At 36.6% G+C, this 22269-nt stretch overlaps 1 protein-coding gene across 3 annotated transcripts in view; it reads left to right on the forward strand.

Moving 5' to 3' along the window:
- Positions 1-22269, forward strand: part of DEUP1 (deuterosome assembly protein 1) — a 148796-nt gene that overhangs the window by 20243 nt on the left and 106284 nt on the right. For all 3 annotated transcript variants that reach the window (XM_027849392.1, XM_027849393.1, XM_027849395.1), the window contains exons 3-4: positions 16769-16940; positions 21487-21582. In XM_027849392.1, the coding sequence (XP_027705193.1) occupies positions 16769-16940; positions 21487-21582 (268 nt within the window). The remainder of the gene's footprint in view (positions 1-16768; positions 16941-21486; positions 21583-22269) is intronic.

The raw sequence follows: 22269 nt of genomic DNA on the forward strand, positions 1-22269 counted from the left end.
GTGACTGGAGTGGTGGTGCCTTTGACAGTAATAGAAAAATTTGGGAAAGCACGAGTTTTGAGAAAGATACTGAATTCTGTTTCGGATATGCTGAATTTGAGATGCCTTTGGGTAGTTGTCGACATGTGACTAGAACCTCGGAAGAGATACTACGGCTAGATATATAGTAAGTTGTAAAAACATTTTTTGGGATTTTGTAAGAATTTTAGTTAACACGCATATTAAATCAACCAAGAAGGGTTATATGGCTTAGTGGATAGAGTGCTGGACTTGTATTCTGGAAGACCTGGGTTCAAATATTGCCTCTGACAATAATTAGCTATATATTCATAAGCTTGTTACTTAATTTCTCTGAAGACTATAAATTAGAGCTGGGTAACAATTTGCATCACAGTCTGCATTATTGAAAAGCATTTCCATACCAAAGAAATTATAGATCCTGGATAACTATCTAGGAAACTTCTTTTTTAAAAAATTATATTTCTATGGGTTCAATTATCATTTCTATGCAGATGACTCCCGAATCTGTATGTCCTTCCATAATTTTTCTCCTGAACTCCAGTTCAGCATTACTCACTGCCTGCCATATGTTGCAAAATGTGTATCTTGTAGAAACCTGGAACTTCCCTCTCCAGTTTATCCTCCATGTAACTGCCAAAACTATTCTCTGCTCAAACATCTTCTGTGGTTCCCTTTTACCTTTAGAATAAAATAAAAAATCCTTAAACTAGCATTGAAAGCATCCATGGTCTGTCCCCAGATTACTTTTGCAGCAATATTTCACATTGTTTTCATTCAGGCATTCCCTGTTCTAGCCAAACTGGATTATTACCTGTTTCCTGAGCTGAATTTTTGATCTACCTCTTCCATGCATCTGTTTCCCATGCCATGTCTGGAGTAGATTCTCTCCTTGTCTCCTTCAAAGCTTAGCTCAGGCATAACTTCTTTCATAAAGACTTCCCTGATCCTTGTCCTTTCTTCCTCCTTGAATTATTTGTGTGTATACATATACATATTATATGCATATATATAATATATACATATATTTGTGTACACATATTATATATATGTGTGTGTCTGTATGTGTACACACAAACACACATTTTTATATCCCCCAGCAGAATATAAGCAGCTTAAGGGCAGGGGCTATTTAATTTTTGTTTTTGCATCTTTATAGCAAAGTACCTTGCACATAGCAAATATTTTGTATTTTTCCTCATCTTAAAATGTTGCTTGAAATATCCCCCTTTATAAGTTTGTATTATTCAATCCTTGTCTCAGAAATGTTCTTTTTGTAACAGTATATTCAGAAATAATTTGTTTTCTGGACATATGTATAATTATTTGCTTTCAATAATAGAATTGTATTGATTATTAGGTTTTTGAAGTATGTTGGAGTTCCTAATATCATCAGATAATATTGTTTGACTATATATACAGAAATGCTTTATGTTATATCATTAAACAATAGCCATACCAAATTACTGGTCCTGTCCACTAGCAGCTTTTATCAATATGTGCCATTTGTGACTTGAACTGATGTGTGAAATTTATTTCCTTGGTTCTAAAGAAAAATATTTTTTAAAAAGCCCCCAAATGCTTTGAGCAATGACAGCATCCCTAGAATGAGTATATACCATACCAGAGTGACTATTGAAGGGCATTCTTCATTTCAATATATGATAGCTGCTATTTTGTTAAAGAAAAACAAAAACCACAAACCCAACAATCCTGGTCTCAATACTTTATGATCACATCTTACATATGGCCAAACATAATATGAGTTAGGTTTCCAAGTGACATTTCCAATTAAAAAGGCATTTATCTAAGTTTTTTCCCCCCTTGCTAAAATAATTTTTTCTATATAAAATCTGTTACTTTACATTTTGTTCTAGGACTCTCATTTATCTTTACCATAGAACCTTGTCAAATGCTTTCTAAAAAAATTGGACTTCATCTGCCAAATGTCCCTTATCTCTTACACGTCATCATATTTTCAAAAAATTCCTGCAGATAAATTTTAAAGGATGACGTTCCCATGCTCAGGCTCAAAAATAGGTGGTTTAAAAATTGTGCCCTTCTATATTCTCACATAACCCTCAAAATATTTATGACCAGGAAGCTTTCTTACAGCATTCTTCATCTTATAAGTTTTAACTGAGTTGTGATAATTAAAACTTAAATTAAAAAAAAAAACTTTAAAATTTTTATCTGTTAGTGTCCTGGAGGTAGGAAACCTGTGTTCAAAGGCCAGTCCTGCCACTTACTAGCTATGTGTTCTATAGCAAATAACTTCTCAGGAACTCCATTTCCTCATTTGAACAATGAAATGATTAGACTAAATGATTACTCTTTCTGTTTTAACATTCTGTGATTTTTAAAAAATATTTTGTAGAATAGTACTATATTATTTTGCACAAATATAAGACTTTCTTAATTTGCTTAGTTGCTCAGGGTACCCGTAGATGAGTTTGTCCTTTGTCTCCTATGCAATTAAATTTTAAAAGACCTTCTGAGCTGGTGTTTCTGAAGAAGGATCTGCATATTCATGCAGCCTATGGTGGAATGGACCTGGGATAGAATCCTCATGTAACTTAAGCACTAAACCCTGCTCTACAGATAAGCAGAACTCATAATATTTTTTCCTGAATGTGAGAAAGGTATTGATCATGATAGATAGTCAAGAGGTAAAATATCCTATTATGTGTATAGCAATGCTAAATTATTTCCCATACTTGTTTATATATGAAAATTTAATTTATACCATTTTGGTAGTTTTTGAGATTTTCAAGCAGGCAAGCATACACAAAACCTAAAAAGTTCAAAACTGATTTCTTAAATTTTAATATAGACTACTAATTAAAAAGCAAATTTGTTGAAATCTGTTAGAAATCATATCCCAAGCATTCCCATTCTTGCAAAAGCAAGAAATGTTAAGAAAGTTGCAAAATACTAACCTTAACAAAAGAAAATGGAAATCTATATACAACTTGAAAGAGTGATAATAGGAAAATGTTGATAGCTCAGCACACTAGTTGTTCATTTGCAGTTAAGCAACAATATTCAAAAAGGACAGTTGGTTTAATTTGTATTATACACTCCTATCCTATTCTCCAACTAGACTATAGTCTAGTAAGCTCTATAGAGATTAGAGGATTATGTTTTATCTACATTGACTATCTTATCTAGTACTCAGTATAGCAACTGGAAGAACTCCCCAAGAGTTCCCACACAGTGGATTCCCCCATAAAAGATTATCCTAGATAGCCGAAGTATCTTACTCCACACCATAGCTCACAAGCCCCTAATATGCTCATCTTCCCTAATCAGCCCAGGGACATAGTCAAAAGCAAAGGCATTTCCTGAAATAGTATAATAACAAAAAATAGCAATAAAATGCTTCCTCTCATAAACCTGAGCCACACTCTCCAAGAAGTAAACACACTATTAGTGAAAAGAGTGGACACCTGTAGTGGGGGGTTTATGTGAAGGTAGGTACCCGTAAACAACATGCAGAGAGATACACATGTAGTAAAACATGTGGCCAGGCATGGAAGGGCATGTGTGTGGAAGGACAGCTCATGCCTCCAACACTACAGAGTTGCTAGCATCTTCTGGAGATGCCCCACGGTTGCTCCTCCTGGGACTGGTCTTTGTGTGCAGTCTCTGCTAGGCATGTACTATCTGTCAGACATGTGGTCATTGTTTACTGGTAGTCTCACGTGACTGCTGCCCAGTGTTATTCTGCATGTCCTGTGATGTCCTTGGTCAGTGTCAGGCAGAGCTCTCATAGCACCAAGTTGTGTGGCTTTTCTTTGCTTTCATTTTTTGCTGGAGTCCTTGCCTTGAATGTTATTCTTCTTCATAGAGGATGAGTAGGGTATTTCATTGGCTTTTTACATTGACAGTATGGATGATTTTTATCTCTTCAAATTTTGGAAAATCAAAACACCAACACAAATATACCAAGTCATTGAACTAGCGAGGAGAAGAAAAAACACCTTCAGTGGCTTTTACCTCATAAGAAGTTGCCCTGTTTCTTAGAGGCTTGGCTAGAATGACCATTATCTCTCCAAAAGGAGATTCCTCTGCTCAGGTAGCAAGCTCTTTGGAATAAAGCCAAAAGTACAGTTATTTAGTGAATTTAGATTGAATTCTACAGTTCGTTGACTTGTATTTCCTGACCACCAAGGCCCCCCTCCTCTATCAAGAGTCTCTGTCTGATTTAGAGTTGGAAAATCCTGACAGAAGTTCTACAAAACTGGCTCTTGTCAATTAAAAACTTCTGATCAGCTTCTTCCAGCTGATCAATTAGTCAATCAATAAGCATTCATCATCTCCCTACTATGGCCAGATATAATATTAGGTGCTGGGGATATGTAGATATCTACTCTAGAAGAGCTTGCATTCCCCTAAGGGGATATAACTTGTTGACAGATAAAGAAATGGGAGAAGTTAGAGACTTATAGACTATGAAGAAACCTCACCCTTATACCATGAACATTGTATTTAAAACAGTGCCTTGATAGGCCCTGAATATGGCAAGCACCAAATAAATAAAGGCTATATTCAAAATAAATATATAAGGTGGGGGTGTTAAATTGGAAACCACTATAAACCAGGGAACCAGGAAACACCTCTTGACACAGATAGTGCTTGAGATGAACCTTGAAGAAAACTGGGATTCCAAGAGTCTGGGGTAAGAAGGGAGAGTATTCCAGGCATGAAAGCAACCTGTGTAAGAGCATATTTCCCTATGTCCCGCCCGGTTGCACTATATTGGGACTTCCCTGATGGCATCATGCCTCTCTATTGGGTACTTTCCTCCCACCCCTTTTCAGCTTTCTTTTGGGTGTCATATTCTCCTTGTAGATTGTAAGCTCTTTGAGGGCAGGGACTTCATTTCTTTTTTCATATTTGTATCCACAGTTTTTTTTTAGCACAATGAGTGGCACACAGGAGCTAAGTAAACCATTACTGAATAAATTTCATGTTCAGGGAATAGCAAGGAGGATGATTCAGCTGTAGCACAGAATGTGTTTAGAGGAGTAATATTATAATCAGGCTGAAAAGATAGGCTGGAGCCAGGTAAAGGGTTTTAAATATCAAACAGAGGAATTTGTATTTTTTCCTATGGGCAACTGGGGAGTCACTGATGCTTTTTGAGCTGTTTTTTAACTCTAATTCAATATCAATTAGGTATGTCCTCTGTTCTTTGTGATGTACCATATTGTCACCCATTTGTGCTAGTCAGACTTCCTCAGGTTTTTTGGCTCCTCTCTTTGTAAACCTCTATAATAAACTGTCCATATGTGCCACAAAATCAGATGGTTTCTCCCCTCTACACTTAAAGGAACTATAGCGAAAGAGCATATGTTTTCCAAGCTGCTTCACCACCACAAATATTCTCTCTACTCTTTGCAGGCAGGTGACTGAAGTGTTGTAACCTTCAGACTCTGCCCCAGTCCAAAAGCTGGTACTTCTAACAGCTGATCCTTCTTTGGGTGCTTAGTTGCTTGTCAGTTCTGCACTATTTCAGTTACTTGACTGATCCAGGAGTTCAATAGTTCTTCCATAAGAGGAAGGATCTTTTCTGTTCCTGAGAAGGTCCCCATATTAAGATGGCAGATACCCCTGTGCTGAGAGAAACCCACACCCATTATCGTCCATGGCTTCACTCCCTTTTCTGAACTTAAATTATTTCATTGGTCAGCTATTCTAATCTATCTCCTAGCAAACTTACTCACTGTGACCCCTCAACCCTTTAGTTCTTTCTCAGGCATCATCCCTGCACTGGATACATTCTCCGCCTTCCCCATCTTGATCCCTTTGTGAATCAGCTCAGCTCCTCATTGTCCTCTTTTCTTCAATCCATTGCCACCTTGCCCTATGGCCAACGTTTCTCTGCCAGCCCTGGATTACTCCTACCATCTCCCCACCTTCACTCCTACACTCATGATGTCGAATGAAAACAGAGAAAATCATAAAACCATGTGGTTTTGTAACATAATCTCAACTGGGCCCTCACTCCAGCAAGGCAATCCTTTTACATCTCCTTGTCACTCACTGTCACTTTCACCACAGTGGTGTTCCTCAAACCTTTCAGACCTTCCTCTCCACCTCCACCTCCACTTATCTGAGAACATTGCTATAGATTTCGCTGAAAAAACTGAGGTCATTTCCCAGAGTTTCCTCTTCTCTCTCTAACTTACATCTTTCAGATGCCTTCCCTCACCGTCTCCTCTTTCACCCTGTAATGAGATGGCTCTTCTCTTTGCCAAAGCAAACCCTTCTACATGCACAAGTGATCACATTCTATCCCACCTTTTCTAGCAGATTCCCTACTCTATCCTCTCCACTTTCTCACATCTTTGATTTCTCATTTATTGGCTGCTTCCCTACTGCCCACAAACATACCAATAGCTCCTCCATTCTCAAAAAACTCTCACTTGACCATCCATCCCCACTAACTATTGTCCTCTATCTCTCCTCCCTTTTGTGGCTACATGTCTTGAGAAGATCGTGCCCTTACTTCCTTTCCTCTCAGTCTCTCAACTCTCTGCAATCTGGCTTCAGACCTCATCATTCAAAAATGCTTACTCTAGAGTTACTAACAATCTCTTGATATACAAATCTAATGGCCTTTTTTCTCAATCATCATACTTCTTGAGCTGTCTGCATCATCACCCTCTTCTCCTTGATATTACCTTCTTTCTAGGTTTTCATGACACTTTTCTCTCCTGGTTTTCCTCTTACCTATCTGACCTCAATCCTCCTCAGTTTCCTTTATGGATTTTCATCCAGGTCACACCACTAGTGATGGGTATCATACAAGTTTATGTTCTGAACCTTTTTCTCTTTTCCCTCTATACTGTTTCACTTTATGATTTCATCAACTCCCATGGATTCAATTATCATCTCTATACTCATGATTCTCAAACTTACTTTACCAGTTCTAACCTCTCTGCTGATCTCCAGTCCCACATCCCCAACTGCCTGTAATAGGACATCTCATACTGGCTGTCCTGTAGACATCTTAAATTCAGCTGTCCAAAACTGAACTCCTAATCTTTTTCCCCAAACCCTACCCCCTTCCAAACTTCCCTGTTACTGTCAGGTATCATCCTTGACTCCTCACCCTCACCCCCCTATCCAATCTGTTATCCAGGCCTGTACATTTTACTTTCATAACATTTCTTCTCTCTTGTGACAATGCCACCATCCTGACAGGGGGCCCTCTCCCCTCACAACTGGCGCATAGTTGGTACTTAAATTAATTGACTGACCATTCAGAGACTCTGTTCTCAAGCTGTTGAAAAGAGTTTTCATCTTCAGAGAGAGGCTTAGATGATCAAGTTTTCAAGTATATTCTAAAAATTTTCTCTTACTGTAACTTTTATAATAGCCTTCTCATTCAAAATATGTATAGAAAGTTTGAGGGTTTTATCTAGGTTGTATTTTCTCCACTGTTGTCCCTTGAAGGCAAGGAATAAGGATGAAACTGGTGTCTAAAAATAGAATTTGGACTTTTGTAAGGCTGGTGAGAATATGTTTGACAGGTGTCTTACAAATGTAATCCAAAAGTCTTTAAGTTAAAAAGGATAGGGAGGCAGTGGATTAAGTGGCCAAGTCAAGGGCAGTGAACTGGGAATACAAATATAAGCAGAAAGAAAGGCAATCCCTCCTGCTTTTAAGGAGTTTACATTTTAATGGGAAGCTGCATATAAAAGGTGGCTTACAAGGGTAGCTCTACATGGTAGAGAGTGTTCCTTGGAGATAAGTCCACCATACAATCTGGAGAGTAATATGGGAGACCTGGCTCTCCTTAAAATGGAGGTTCTGGAAGGAATCAGCCAATCAGAGGGAGAGGCCATAGGGGCAAAAGGTACTTCCAATGTGAGAAATAATCCAGGAGTGGAGTGAATTTCCAAAGTGAAGAGGTTTCTATGGTGTGGAAGAGAAAGTCCTGTGGAGTTGAATTAGCTGCATAGCCTAGAGAAGAGTAAAGACATGGTTGGCTTATCTCCTACTTAAAACGGAGGTTCTGGGAAGAATCAGCTGGTCAGAAGGAGAGGCTGCAAGAGTGGAAGGTACTTCCATTGTGGTTAAAGAAAATGATCACACAGTTCTCAGAAGAATAATCAAAACCAAAAATAATCAAATAGAACACTGCTCTAAATCACTAAAAATAAAACAAATGTAAATCCAAACAACTCTGAAGTTTCACTTTGCGTGTAGGAAAACTGGAAAAAATGACAAAAGATGAGCACAGTTGATGTTGAGATTATGGAAAAACAGGTATATTGAGTCCCTGTTGAACTGTCCAACCATCCTGGAAAGCAATTTAGAATTGTGCTGAGAAAGTGATGAAAGTGTTCATATCCTCTGACTCATTCCACTGTTAGGGCATAGTCAGTGACAAAAAAGGCTTCTCAAACACCAAAATATTTATAGCAGTACATTTTGTGGTAGTAAAAAAATGAATGTCTACCAATATGATTCTACATGCCTGTGAAAAGTATTAGCAACTGGTGAATTCAAGTCACCTGGCCCAGGTAAATTATATTCTCAAGTACTGAAATAACAGGTGTAATTGCTGAGCTAGTCAGTAATATTTGAAAAATCATGGAAACTGAGCACAGTATCACGAGTTAGGAGAAGGGCAAAAATCCTGATTTTCTAAAAAGCTGGGGAGGGAGAGGAGGAACCAACAGGATCCACAAACTGTAGTCCAGTGAACTTGACTTTGATTGCTGGGAAAAAGCAGAATCATTAAAAAGATGATTGGTGAACATCTACAAAAGGAAGCTGTGATTACAAAGAGCCAGGATGACCTTCATGCAATTCCAAAGGACTCATGATGAAAAAAATGCTATCCACCTCCAAAGAGAGAAGTGATGAACTCTTGGGTGCAATTTGAAGTATAATTTTATCACTTTATTTTTCTTACTTTTTTTGTGATATGACTAACATAGAAATATTTTTGTATGATTTCACATATATAATTGATATCATATTGCTTGCCTTCTGAGCAGATGGGGAAGAGGGTAGGAGGCAGGGAGAAAATTTGGAACTTAAATTAAAAAAAAGAATATTTAAAAAATAAAATTAAAAAAGAATAGGTCATGCCAGAATAATATTTCCTTTTTCATAGAATAATTACACTGGTAGGTCAGGGAAATGTTGTAGGTAAGTGGTATTAAACTGTAATAGAAATTAAACTGTAATAGAAATTCCTTACGATAGGGATCCCTGTGTGCCACACATTGTATTTTTATTTATTTTGTCAAAAATTTCCCAATTACATTTAATCTGGTTCCTGGCACTCTGGAGTGTTGTGGGCTCTATGTGAGAGTGTTTGACACTTTTACTGTGGGTAACTCCTACAAAACTGTCTATACTTGTTGTTCTACTTCCTTCCTCTCACTCAACCCTCTGCAATCTGGTTTCCAACTTCATCATTCAACTGAAACTCCTGTCTCCACAGTTACCAATGATCTTTTTTTTTTATTAAAAGTTTTCAATTAACAAACATTTTCTCCATCCAAACAGATGTGTCTCATTTTATATATTTAGTCCATCACCCCTCTACCATGAAGTAGGCAGTAGTCTTCATTTTTGGTCTTCTGGAATCATAGCTATTCATTGCATTGATCAGAGTTCTTCAGTCTTTCAGAGATGTTCATTTTAGCTTTGTTGTTGTTATAGTAGAAATTATCTTCCTGGTTCTGCTCACTTTGTATGTCTTTATATAAGTGTATGTGAGTCTTCCCAGATTTCTCTTAAAACTTGCCCTTTCATCATTCCTTACAGTGTAATAATATGCCATTACATTAATGTACCACAATTTTTTATAGATAGTCCCCAATTGATGGGCATTTCCTTAATTTCCACCTTCTTTGCCACCACAGAAAGAACTACTATAAATATTTTTTTATATATTAGTTCTTATCTTTGATCTCTTTGGGATATAGGCATGGAAGTGATATCACATTAAACGCCATATATAGTTTAGTAACTTTTTTTTTTACATTAGTTCCAAATTTCTTTCCACGATAGTTGTAACAATTCATAATCTGACAATATATCACTTGACCTGTTTTTTTTCCATAACCCCTTCACCATTTGTTATTTTCCTTTTTTTGTCACTGTTACCAATCTGATGGGTGTGAAATGGAATCTCAGTTGCTTTAATTTTCATTTCTCTCATTGTGATTTGGGGCGTATTTTCATTTGGTTGTTAGTAGCTTGGATTTCTCCCTTTGAGAACTACCTGTTCATATCCTTTGACCATTTATCAATTGGGGAATGACTTTTTTTTTAAATAAATTCTAATCATTTCTTTACATATCTTGGAAATGAGACTTATATCTGAGAAACTTGATGAGCAATGATTTGTTAACTGCCAAAGCTGATGGTCTTTTCTCAGTCTTCAACTTTTCTTGATGTCTCCACAGCATTTAACACTGTTGACTCCTACTGAATCTGTTTCCTCTGTGGGTTTTCATAACTCTTCTCTCTCAGTTTTCATCCTCCATGTCTAGTTGCTTCTTTTCGGACTCTTTTGTGGGATCACCCATATCTCTGTGGTAATTCCTCAAAGCTTTAACCTGGCCCCTCTTCTCCCTCTTTAAAAAAAAAATTGATGTTTTTGTTTTCACATTACAAAAATTTGCAGTTAATCCCCACTCCATGAAATGTTTCTTGTAACAAATTAGAGACAGCTGGATGGCATAGTGGATAGAGTGCTGGGCCTGGAGTGAGAAAGTTTCATTTTCCTGAGTTCAAATCTGGCCCTAGACACTTGCTAGCTATCGCGTAACCCTGGGCAAGTCACTTAACTTTGTCTGCCTCAGTTTTGTCATCTGCTAAATGAGCTGGAGAAGGTAATGGCAAACCATTCCGGTATCTTTGCCAAGAAAACCCCAAATGGGGTTAGGAAGAGTTCAACACGACTGAAAAAGACTCAAAAACAACAAAGTAACACAAGTAAAATCAATAATTCAATGGCCTCGTCTGAAAATGTATGCGACGTTACATATCTGTTGTCTCCCCATCTATTTTTCTATGAACAGAAATATATCTTCTCTCCTTCTCACCCCTAAACCTTCTGAAAAAAATATGGAAAAAATCCTCACAACAAATAGTCAAGCCAAACACATTCTCTCTAATGGCTATTTGTGTGTGTATATACATTTACATATACACAGTCAATTCTCAACATTCATATGTTTAACTTTTGTGACATCAAGCATTTGAGCAATTTTATTAGTAACCTCCTTTTCACCTTTGTGTTGGTAGCTGCTCACATTTGCAGCTATGTACAATAGAGAAAAAAACCGAGAGGTATGAGGTGCACAGGTTTGTGCAGCAGCTGACAAATGAGGAGTTACATGTGATAGCTCAGGAAAGGTCTTCAGGACAGCGAAGATGATGATGTCGGACAAGCTCTTAAGATTGTGCCACTCACAGTTTCCAAGCTTGAGCGGTGGCTTGGCATAACTGACTAGCTGACTAGAGACATCAAGGCTGCCAGTCCCATCATCAATCATAGCATCAAGGTTAAATGTCAGTTCACCTCTATCTGCCATGCTTCCATACTGCAAGATTCTTAAAGATCTCAAATGGTGCATGAAGCAGACGTTGCTGATGGATAATTTCAAGCTGGTATGTCCTTGACTATCTCCAATGCCATCCACCAATTGTGAAGGACAGAGTTGGAAGTTATGTCAAGATCTCACCAGCCCCAGCATCTTCCAACAGCAGCTACCAAAGTCCCAGCAATCTCTCCCATGGTTTTCAGAGGGTAGCCAATGTACAGAAGTTCACAGCAGCATAAATACAGTATAATGCTCTCACGCTGCTATCTGATGCAGTGGAAGATAAGATTCAGGTTAAAAAATGTAGCTTTAAGAATTTTATTAGCCACATGGTACTATAGATTTCATGTGTTATGGAAAGTGAATATTGACTGAAATCAATATTTTTTTGGTTGAGAGGTCATAGAATTTTAAGGAATTACTAGTGACAAAAAATATTTTTGCATATTACCAATTTTATTTTATGTACTGTGTTTCATGGATTATTTCATGGTTACCATCTTAGGAAAAGTACATATTATTAGAATTAATGTTTTGCTATAAAGAATTGTATGTAGAAAAGTGTATTTTCAGCAATTTTTAGTAAAAGCTTATAGTTTTTGGTGGTCATGGGAGCCTAATTCCCTATTTCCATAGGATCAATGTATCAACATTCATATTTTTTTTACTTTTTTGCCATTTTTTAGAAATATTACTTCCATGAAAGTTGAGAATTGACTGTATATATGTGTATATATACACACACATATATATTAACATATATGTATGTATATATCTCATTCTGCACCCTAAATCTGTCACCTCTTTGTCATGTATAGCATGCTTCATTATTGGTCATCTAAAATCATGAATGGTCTTTGAATTGATCATAGTTCTTATAGCTTTCAAAGTTATTTAATTTAACAGTGATATTGTTATGTAAATTGTTTTGGTTCTGCTCATTCATCTTTCATTAGTTTATTGTTTTGGTTCTGCTCATTCATCTTTCATTAGTTTATTAAAGTCTTCAAAAATTGTTCATTTTTAATAAATACAGTAAACTCAGGGCAGAACAATTTATATTGTAACATAAGTGTTATAGAATGGTATAACTTTTTCTCTATAGAGCCTTTCTCCTGGTGACTTTAATCACCAGGATTCAATTATCATCTGTGTAGCTAGCTTTAGTCTGCCTTTGGGTTGTTTCAAACTGAACTCATTATCTTCTCCCATAAATCCATCCTATTCTGAACTTTCTTTCACTGTTGAAAGTACCACCATCCTTCTAAGCCACCTATAGATCTTAACCCAGTTGTTATCTTTGACTCTTCACTCTTGCTCATCGCATATATCCAAACAGTTACCAAATCTTGTTGTTGTTATTCCGCAACATCTCTCTCATGTTGTTCTCTCCACTCACTTTGCTATCTCTCCAGATCATGCCTTTATCACCTCTTGCTGGACTATTACTAGGCTTTTAATTGGTCTGCCTACTTAAATCTTTCCCTACTCCAATCCATCCTCCACACAGCTACCAAAGTGATTTTTCCAAAGTGTAGGTCTAATCATGTCAATCTCCTACTTAATAAACTCCTCTGATTCCCTTTTGCCTCTAAGAACAAATACAAGCTTTTCTACTTAGCATTGAAAGCCCTTCACAATTTGACTTCACTCTACCAGCTTGATGGTGTCTTGGATGGAACATCGTACTTGGAGTTAGGATAAATGAAATTTAAATCCCATAGACACTTCTTAGCTGGGGAACCCATAAGCAAGGTGCTTAACCTCTTTCAGCCTCAATTCATCCATAAAATGGGGACGATAATAAAGAATATGTCATAGATGCATTGTATGTATAGCATCTATACCTACTTTGTATAGTGGTTCTCAGTAAATAGACCAGAGGGTCCCAATGCTAATTTAAAAGGCAACATATTTTTATAAGTAAATAAAGTGTACGAAGGCATTTATATTTTCTGAAAAACGACTTTGGCAAAACAAGGCACAACATTAGAAGGTCAACTATGTTGACAAAAATGGTCAGCACACCATGACGCAGAAGAATAATTTCATGGTTTTCCAGATAACTATTTTTGAATAATTTCCTGAAGTGTTATACAATGCTGATAAAACTATTTTGTCAATGTTTACAAAAGTCTACCTTAGTCTAGGTCCTAGTAAATCAACTCTGCCCTATATTTAAAGAGACTAACTCAGGTTGATAATGTTTCAGACATTCATAAACCAAAACCTTTAACTAATAACAGAAGTGAATTTTCTTGGTTGGATGGACACATTTATTTCTGGTTTCATCATATTTTTGTACTTGCCACGAAAGAACATTTCAGACCCCTACATTTACCTAAAGATAGCAAGGTTTTTTGTTTGTTTATGCTAGATAATTATAGGGTAGAATTAGTATCTGGTATTATTTTACGTTCTTACTAACTCATTGATTTAATCTGTGTACCACAGCGTTATTCAGAATATGAAATGTTATTCTTGAGACAATTGATACATTATGCAGAAACTACACTCAGCTTTTAATTTTGTTAAAATATTTAAGATGCAATGTTTAATGTTGATTTTACCTAGAATTCTAAAGTCAAACAAAAGGAAAAATGTGAGAGAACTGCAATTTGGTTTGGAAAAGTTTCTTCTGATAAAGATGAGGACTATGCAAATTATGGAATAGGTCACCAAAAATACCTTAGCATCAATTCTCCAAACTGATAGATGAATCTCCCTCACAGATAGGATGTTGATACTAAAATATCATTCACAAACAGTGTGAAATAGAATGAGTTGAAGCTGTTGAGGAAGTAAATGTTATTGCCTTATGTAGGTGATACAGAAAGAGTAGATATTTTGAATGCTGATGACACTAATAATGACCATAAAAGAGAACCTTCTGAAGGGCAGAAAGAAGGATATTTTGAGAAGGATATTTCATTCTTTGATTCAGTAATTAAAATTTCCAACAGGTAGTTGAACCTCTGAAAGTCCAACAGGATAAGAATGACATATTTATAACAGGAATTCTGAAGCTGAGGTCCCAGGTGTGCATGAGGAGATTTTAGGGGGACCATGAACTTGCATGGGGGAAAATCACATTTTTATTTTTATCAACCTCTCAAAGCATCATTTCTGAGAAGAGTTCCGTAAGCTTTACCAGACTATCAAAGGGAGGTCCATGATACACAAAAAGGTTAAGAACTCCTGATAGAGAAGGTCTCCCAAGTCAAGGAACTTTTTACAATGTTAAAAAAAGTGTTTAGTTCATCACTTCCCAAGTTACTGGGACTAGCAGGTCTTGTTTGGAGGGAGCACTCTGCCTGTCCATAGATTTGTTTGGAAAGTTTGCACTTTACAAATCTTAAAGCATCGTATAAATGTAACCCTTGTCACAGATGCTCTCATCATACTGTTTTTCAAGTTTGGTCTGTCGTTGGGTACTGTCTCAGCCTACTGAAGAAGAGAATGCTTCTACTCTAGTCACAGGCATAGTTCTCCCTGAGTTATAAAACTAGTGATGTATTATCTGAGATTATTCCCCTGTGTTGCTGCTACTACTGCTGACTCTGGCATCACAAAAGCTCATCCAGAGGTCGGGAATCTCACCAGGAGAGTCACAATCACCAATACCAGCTATATACTAAAATCAGATTATCTTCTTACTTACAGATACCCAGGAGAGGTATTCCCCTGATGAGTAATATTCTATATGTCCATATTCTAGAATGGACAAAATACTCTAATTTTTCTAGAATTATCTTTCCTGAGTTCCAACGAATCTTTCTGGTATAACTAGGTAGGATTGTTCAAATCATCCAAGGAAACTACCTCCACACCTATAATGCAGGCAGTTGGAAAGGAAGAAACAGTTTTGAAAGACCAGACACATAAACACATTCATTATTATTATTGCTGCTATTGTTGTAAGCATTAATATGATTGTTGTTGACACAGAATAGAGCAGAGGCCCCTAGTCTTGTTCAGTGGATGATCCTGATGACTTAAAAGGAGGGGGAGAGGTTTATGCTAGACTTATACACTGTTGACTTGAGGCCTACATTACAATTCTGCCTACACATTGTAGAAGACAGAGTTAATAGATACCAGGCCACACTCTCTTCTTATCCTTTATTCCCTTTCCCCAAACAAAAAGTACATACATCTTAACTACAGTTCACGGATTAACCAAGTTATCGATGGATTGTTTTCTCCAGTTGTAAATTTAGGCAGAAAACAGAGAATGTACAGCATCTCTACTCTTCTCTCATTTAGGTTTGGATGGCTTGAAAACAGAACCTTTTAACTAATTGTTTGTCTGGCATCAGGATACGATGTCCAGAAGTATAGACATGGTCTTTTCTCAGGTTGAGCTACTCCCAAAGTACTTCTGTAGATTTTTGGTGTTTTGTGTTCTAATATCCTATGTTACCCTATGTCACAATCAAGGTGACTAGCACTGATTTACTTCAAACATGTTTTGACTAATGATAAAAAATCTTTTTCAGTATGCTATCGTGGGAAGGACACTTAGATTGGCAATCAAGAGATCTATCTGGGTTTTAGCCCTGATTACGCGACTTCTTTTTCCTGATCTATAAAGTGCTACATTAGTTTTTAATTATTGTAATAAGAGCTAGAACGAGCCATAGTGATAATTTAACCCAGCCTTCCTCATTATGCAGATAAAGAAACTAGGGCCTAGAACCTAGACAAGGTTTAGCCCACTGCAGATCACCCAGGTGTAGTAAGTAATAAACATTTCCAGGATTCACCGTTCTAGCTAAATATTTTCTACTATATCACACTGTCTCTTCCTTTCTAACTTTAAAATTCCATTATTTTAATTTTATTCAATATGAAAATATGTACAAGATCACATTCATTAATGTAAGTTCTATCTTTGTCACAATTAGCATTTATGCTCATAACCCACCTAAGGCCTGTGCTCATCTAAAAATTTCACATTAATGATATTTAATCTATTAGTTATGAAATGAGCTTTAAGTTGGAAATAAATTGCTCTCCATATTTATTATTCAGTTAGTGGTGGAATATTTTGAGAAAATAATGATTGGAACGAATTGAAACTATTTGGAGCAATACGATAACTACTTTTCTCATCTTCACATTTAAGTGTTTTTTAGCATTTTTTCAAAGTTTTCTCTAATTTTTAGATCTTCCACATGTGAGGCTGAGCTTCAGGAATTAATGGAACAAATTGACATCATGGTAAGCAACAAAAAAATGGATTGGGAAAGAAAGATGCGGGCTTTGGAGACAAGGCTGGATCTTCGAGATCAAGAGTTGGCAAATGCACAAAACTGTTTGGACCAAAAAGGTCAAGAGGTACTTCATATATATTGTTTATACATAGTCATAAACTGTTAGTAAATCAATAATTTATGATTTTGGTAAATAATGTTTATTATATAATAACAAATTTTTGTTAATCATAGGGACCATTATTTTTATTTTTAATTAAAGTTTAATTTTTTTCAATTACCAAAAATCTGTCTTTTCCACCTCTGCCATCACCCCCCCCAATTGAGATCAGAAGAAAAAAAAGAAACAGAAAAACAGAAACCCTGTTACAAACATGTATAGTCAAACAAAACCAATTTCTGCATTGGCCATCTCTCCTTTCTCTCTCTTCCTTTCAGTCTCTCTATTTGTGTCTCTCTTTCTCCATAGACGTATGCACATGCATACATATATGTGTGTGTAAATATATGTGTGTGTGTACATATATGTGTCTCCCTCTACATATGGGTATATTCTGCACTCTGAGTCTTAAAGCATGTTTCATTATTAGTCCTCTGGAATCATGCTTGGTCATTAAGCTGAGTTCCTAAGTCTTTCAAAGTTGTTGATCTTCACAATACTGCCCTCATATAAATTTTTCTCCTGGTTCCATTCACTTCATTCAGCATCAGGTCATAGAAATCTTACCAGGTTTCTCTGAAACCATTCCCTCCGTCAGCTCTTATGAGCACAATGCTTATTCCTTCAAGTGTACATGTTATGATTTGCTCAGCCATTCCCCAATTTATGGCTCCTCCTCACACTCCCATTCATTGTCACCTCAAAAAGAGAGGTAAGTATTTTTGTACATCTTTATGGTCTCTTTAGCTCAGGACTGACCCTCCCTGATTCTGCCCTTCCTCTAATCCTCCCTTTCCTTCCAATTTCCCTGTTGAGTGACATATATTTTTGGCCCCAACTGCATTCCAGCATGTGTGGACCTTCTTCCCTCCTTGAACCAGTTTAGACAACAGTGAGGCTCGAGTGGCAATCACTCTCCCACCCCTTCCTCGTTGTTTGTATAAACTTCTACTTGTGCATTCCAGTCATGTGAGATAAATTTCCCTAGTCTTCCCATCATCCCTGCCTCCCCAACACTATATTCCTCTTTTCCTCCCTTTCTATTTTCTTTTTAAGATCATCAAGAAATAACAGAACCACTGCCAGGCCTTCTGTCTAATTAGACTCCTTCTGTGACTCCTGATGATGATAGGATTCAGAGGAATCACATGTATCATATCTCCATAATAGAATGTATGCAATTTATCCTTGTTCAGTCCTTTATCATTGTTCATTTGTATTTACCTTTCTATGTTTCTCTACATACCTGTATTTGAACTTCAAAGTTTCTACCCAGCTTTGGTCTCTTCATCAAGGGTTCTTGGAAGTCTTCTATTTCCTGAAAGACCCATTTTTTTTTTCTCCCTGGAGGATGATACTCAGTTTTGCTGAGTTAGGTTATTTTTGGCTATAAGCCCATATCCTTTGTCTTCGAGAATACTGTATTCCAACCTTTAGCACCTTAATATTGGGACTGCTAAATTGAGTGTGTCCAGACTGTTAGAACCTTGGTATTTAAATTCTTTCTTCTTGGCTCTTGCGCGTACTTTTTCTTTGACCTGGAAGCTCTGGATTTTGGCTGGAATGTTCCTAGAGGTTTCCATTTAGGGGTTCTTTTAGGAGATGACCACTAAATTCTGACTATTTCTACTTTACTCTCTGATTCCAAGAGACTAGGGCAGTTTTCCTTTATGACTCCTTGAATTTTGGTCTAATTTTGGTCATGGCCTTCAGTTAGTCCAGTTAATTTTTTTTCCTCATTGATCTGTTTTCCAGGCCAGTTGCTTTTGCTGAGAATACATTTTCTTCTGTATTTCCAGCCTTTTGACTTTGATTTAATATTCCTTATTGTCTCATGGAGTCATTGGCTTTTATTTGGTCCATTCTAATTTTCAGACAGTTTGATGCTTGGGCAGGGTTTTATACATCTTGTACCAAACTATTAATTCCCTTTCCAATTCTCACTTCCATAGCTCTCATTTCTTTTTCATTTATTTTTAAATTAACTCTTTTTAAAACTCCTGTTTCATTTCTTTCATAAATTCTGTGAATTATGAATTCTGTGAACTTATGAATTTGTGCCCCACGCTATGTTTTTCTTTGCATTGTTGCTCATGGATAATGTTGGAGTCATTCTCTTTTTCCGGGTTTGTTTCTTTGTGGGATTCTTTTTTGTTTGTTGGCTCATTCTTCTAGTCTAATTTTAGACTTTGGATATCAGGGCTTGCCTCTGAGCAGCTCTTGGAAAGAAGGTATGGACTGGTTCTGTTCTTGCTTTCTCTGGAGTGCTGAATGTTGTGTTATTCTAGGATCTCAGAGCCAGGCTGGGGACCTGCAAACTTTCCATGTTTCCAGAGTAGCCTGATCCAGGGCAAAGTTTGGTCTCTCCCTTCTATTCTGAGACCTGCAAATTCCTGATTTGGTTTTGGTTGGGTCTGCTGCTGGGCTCAGCCAACTGAGAAGTTCTGCTTGTTCAGATGATAGAATCGCAGGCTTCCATTTGATCTGGGATTCCTTCCCTGGTCATTCGCCTGGTGGCTTCAGATCAGGCTCCATGCATACAAGCCGCACCTGCTGCATTTCTGGACTTCCTCTTCTCCCAATACGCTGCCCAGGGCACCGCAACTGCTCCTTACCCTTGACTACCACCTGCTACCTGAAGACCTAGGTCCCCTTCTCAGTCAGCCCTGGGTCTATGACCCAGAACTGGTTAACACATGACCCAATTGCCAACAACTGTACAAAGAGGCAATGCTTTAGTCTGGGTCTGAAACTTCTTCTTGCCAAGATGGCCAGACTTGTCCTGAGCTGGGATGCTCTGTAGTGCTTTCTTGGCCAGACTACCATCCCCATTGTTGGAAGACCTCTGTCTCCATGTGCAGACTTGGGGCAGATGAATGATTCATGGTGACTTTTTCTTGAATTTTCCAATCAGGATTCAGTTTGATGCATTTTCTAGATCTGTCTGAAGGAGAATGGGGGAGGTGCTTGTTTGGTTTCTTCCTGCTACTCCACTATCCTGGCTTTGCCCTTCCCCCCCCAGACTGTATAAAATATATATATATATATACACATATACATATGTATACATATATACATATACATATGCATATATGTATACATAATATATATTTCCCCCCAATTGCATGTAAAAACAATTTTTTTAAACATTTTTTAAAGTTGAGTTCCAAATTCTATCCTTCCCTCCCTCTCCTCCCCCCCATGAGACAGCAAGCAATCAGATATATATGTGTAATTATATAAAACATTTCTATATTAGTCATTTTGTACATGAAGACTCAAAAGAACAAAAAAAGGAAAAAAGTGAAAAATAGCATGCTTCAGTTGAACAATATCAGTTCTTTCTCTGGAAGCAGATAGCATGCATCATCATTAGTTCTTTGGGATTGTCTTGGATCATTGTATTGCCAAGAATAGCTAAGTCATTCACAGTTCTTCGTTAAACAATGTTGCTGGTACTGTGTACAACATTCTCCTGGTTCTGTTCACTTCACTTTGCATCAGTTCATGCAAGTTTGTCCAGGTTTTTCTGAAATCATCCTGCTTGTCACTACTTATAGCACAATAATATTCTGTTACAATCATTTTTAACTTTGTATCACTTACCATCTAAAATGATGTTTTGAGTATAGTAGACTGTTGACAAATGTTTGATGAATTGAATGACTTATCATCATCATCACTGAGTTATCATAATCATTATTAATAACATTTACTCTCTGAAATAGCTGTCTGCAACGGTGTTATGCTTACAGTAGTTAAAGAAGCATAGTTCATGTCCTTTGGAAACTTGTAATCACAGACTAACATTATTGATGTAAAAAGACAGATCAAAGACATTTAGACAAACGAACAACTATTAAACATAAATGCATTAAATATTTACATTATTTTCAAGCAAAGAGTGGGTTGAGATTAGGGTATTTATTTTTTATTTATTTAACTCATGTAGAGTGAAGGTATTATGGTAGTTCTATCCTTAGGTAGACTTAAAAGATGTCAGTTTTCTAATTAGGGAGAAGGAAAGGGGAATAAGTATTTATATGATATTTACTATGTGCCAGGCACTGTAGAGATGAAAAAAAAAGGGAGAAAGGGAGGGAGAGTAAGAGGGAGGGAGGGAGGAAGGGAGGGAGGACTAGAGCACTTTTTGTGAATACAGATACCAGATGAAGTTCCCTTAGTGACCAATTAGAAATTTAAATCTAGAGTTAATTTTAATTACTAATTTTAAATGTGCATAGGATTATTCTGAACTTTCATTATGTATCAGCATGACACTATCCTAATATCAAACAGTGGTATAGTAAGGCATAAACCAAGTTTAGTTTTTAAGAGTATAATTATTACCAATTTGTTTTGAAAACTGTAGTACAAATATTTAGCCTTGTGTTGATACAGGAGTTAAACCTGACTTCCACTTCTCTTTTTTCAATTACTTATCTTTTACACATTTTCTATCCTATCAGACAAAACGTAGCAGAATATTCAAATTATTATCTTGATACAGGTGGGGTTACTTCGACAGAAATTGGACAGTCTGGAAAAATGTAACTATGTAATGACTCAGAACTATGAAGGACAACTTCAAAACCTTAAATCTCAAGTAAGAAAACTTACTGCTTCTGGGTTAATGTAGTAAAACTGTTGTGCTTTCTTGTTATTATAAATTCATTTAATTTCATTAAAATCAGTAGTCTCCTTAGTATTAGCAAAAATGGTCTGTCCTATGGTATTAATAGTCAATACCACATAGTTTAGCATGTAATTGCTCTTTGTTTCATGTCCCAAGTCGTCAGCTACACATCCCATGGCAGGTATAATGACTCTTAGGGCCACTAAAGAATTGCTGTGATGCTTTGAATATTATCCCACTTCTAGAAGCTTAAATTAATACTTCATTCTAAGCACCTTACTAGGGAATGAATTACAAACAGGGCAAGATAGTACTTATGATCTTTACTGCCCCCTAACAAGTTTGAGTTTGCAAACTAGTTCTTAAACAGTTGGTTAATTCCTTCTAATCACTATGCTTGGAATTTAGGTAGCTGCTATGATCCAGTTAAACTTATTTAGTTCTCTAAACATAGAAATCAATTAAAATTCAGAGTACAAAAATTTAACTACTCACTACAATAACTAATTGTAAGCAAAATGTATATAATATGGATCAACATTTTAAAAATACAAAAACCTAAATGTAAATTTTTCTTTCTTTTCTCACAGTGCCTGTTTCAATCTTTGCTTAAGCAAACTGGCTTTTTTTTTTTGCTTTCATAACTCATACTTTTGA

Source organism: Vombatus ursinus, unplaced genomic scaffold, assembly GCF_900497805.2.
Source record: "Vombatus ursinus unplaced genomic scaffold, bare-nosed wombat genome assembly UNPS02007344.1, whole genome shotgun sequence".
Taxonomy (NCBI): Eukaryota; Metazoa; Chordata; class Mammalia; order Diprotodontia; family Vombatidae; genus Vombatus; species Vombatus ursinus.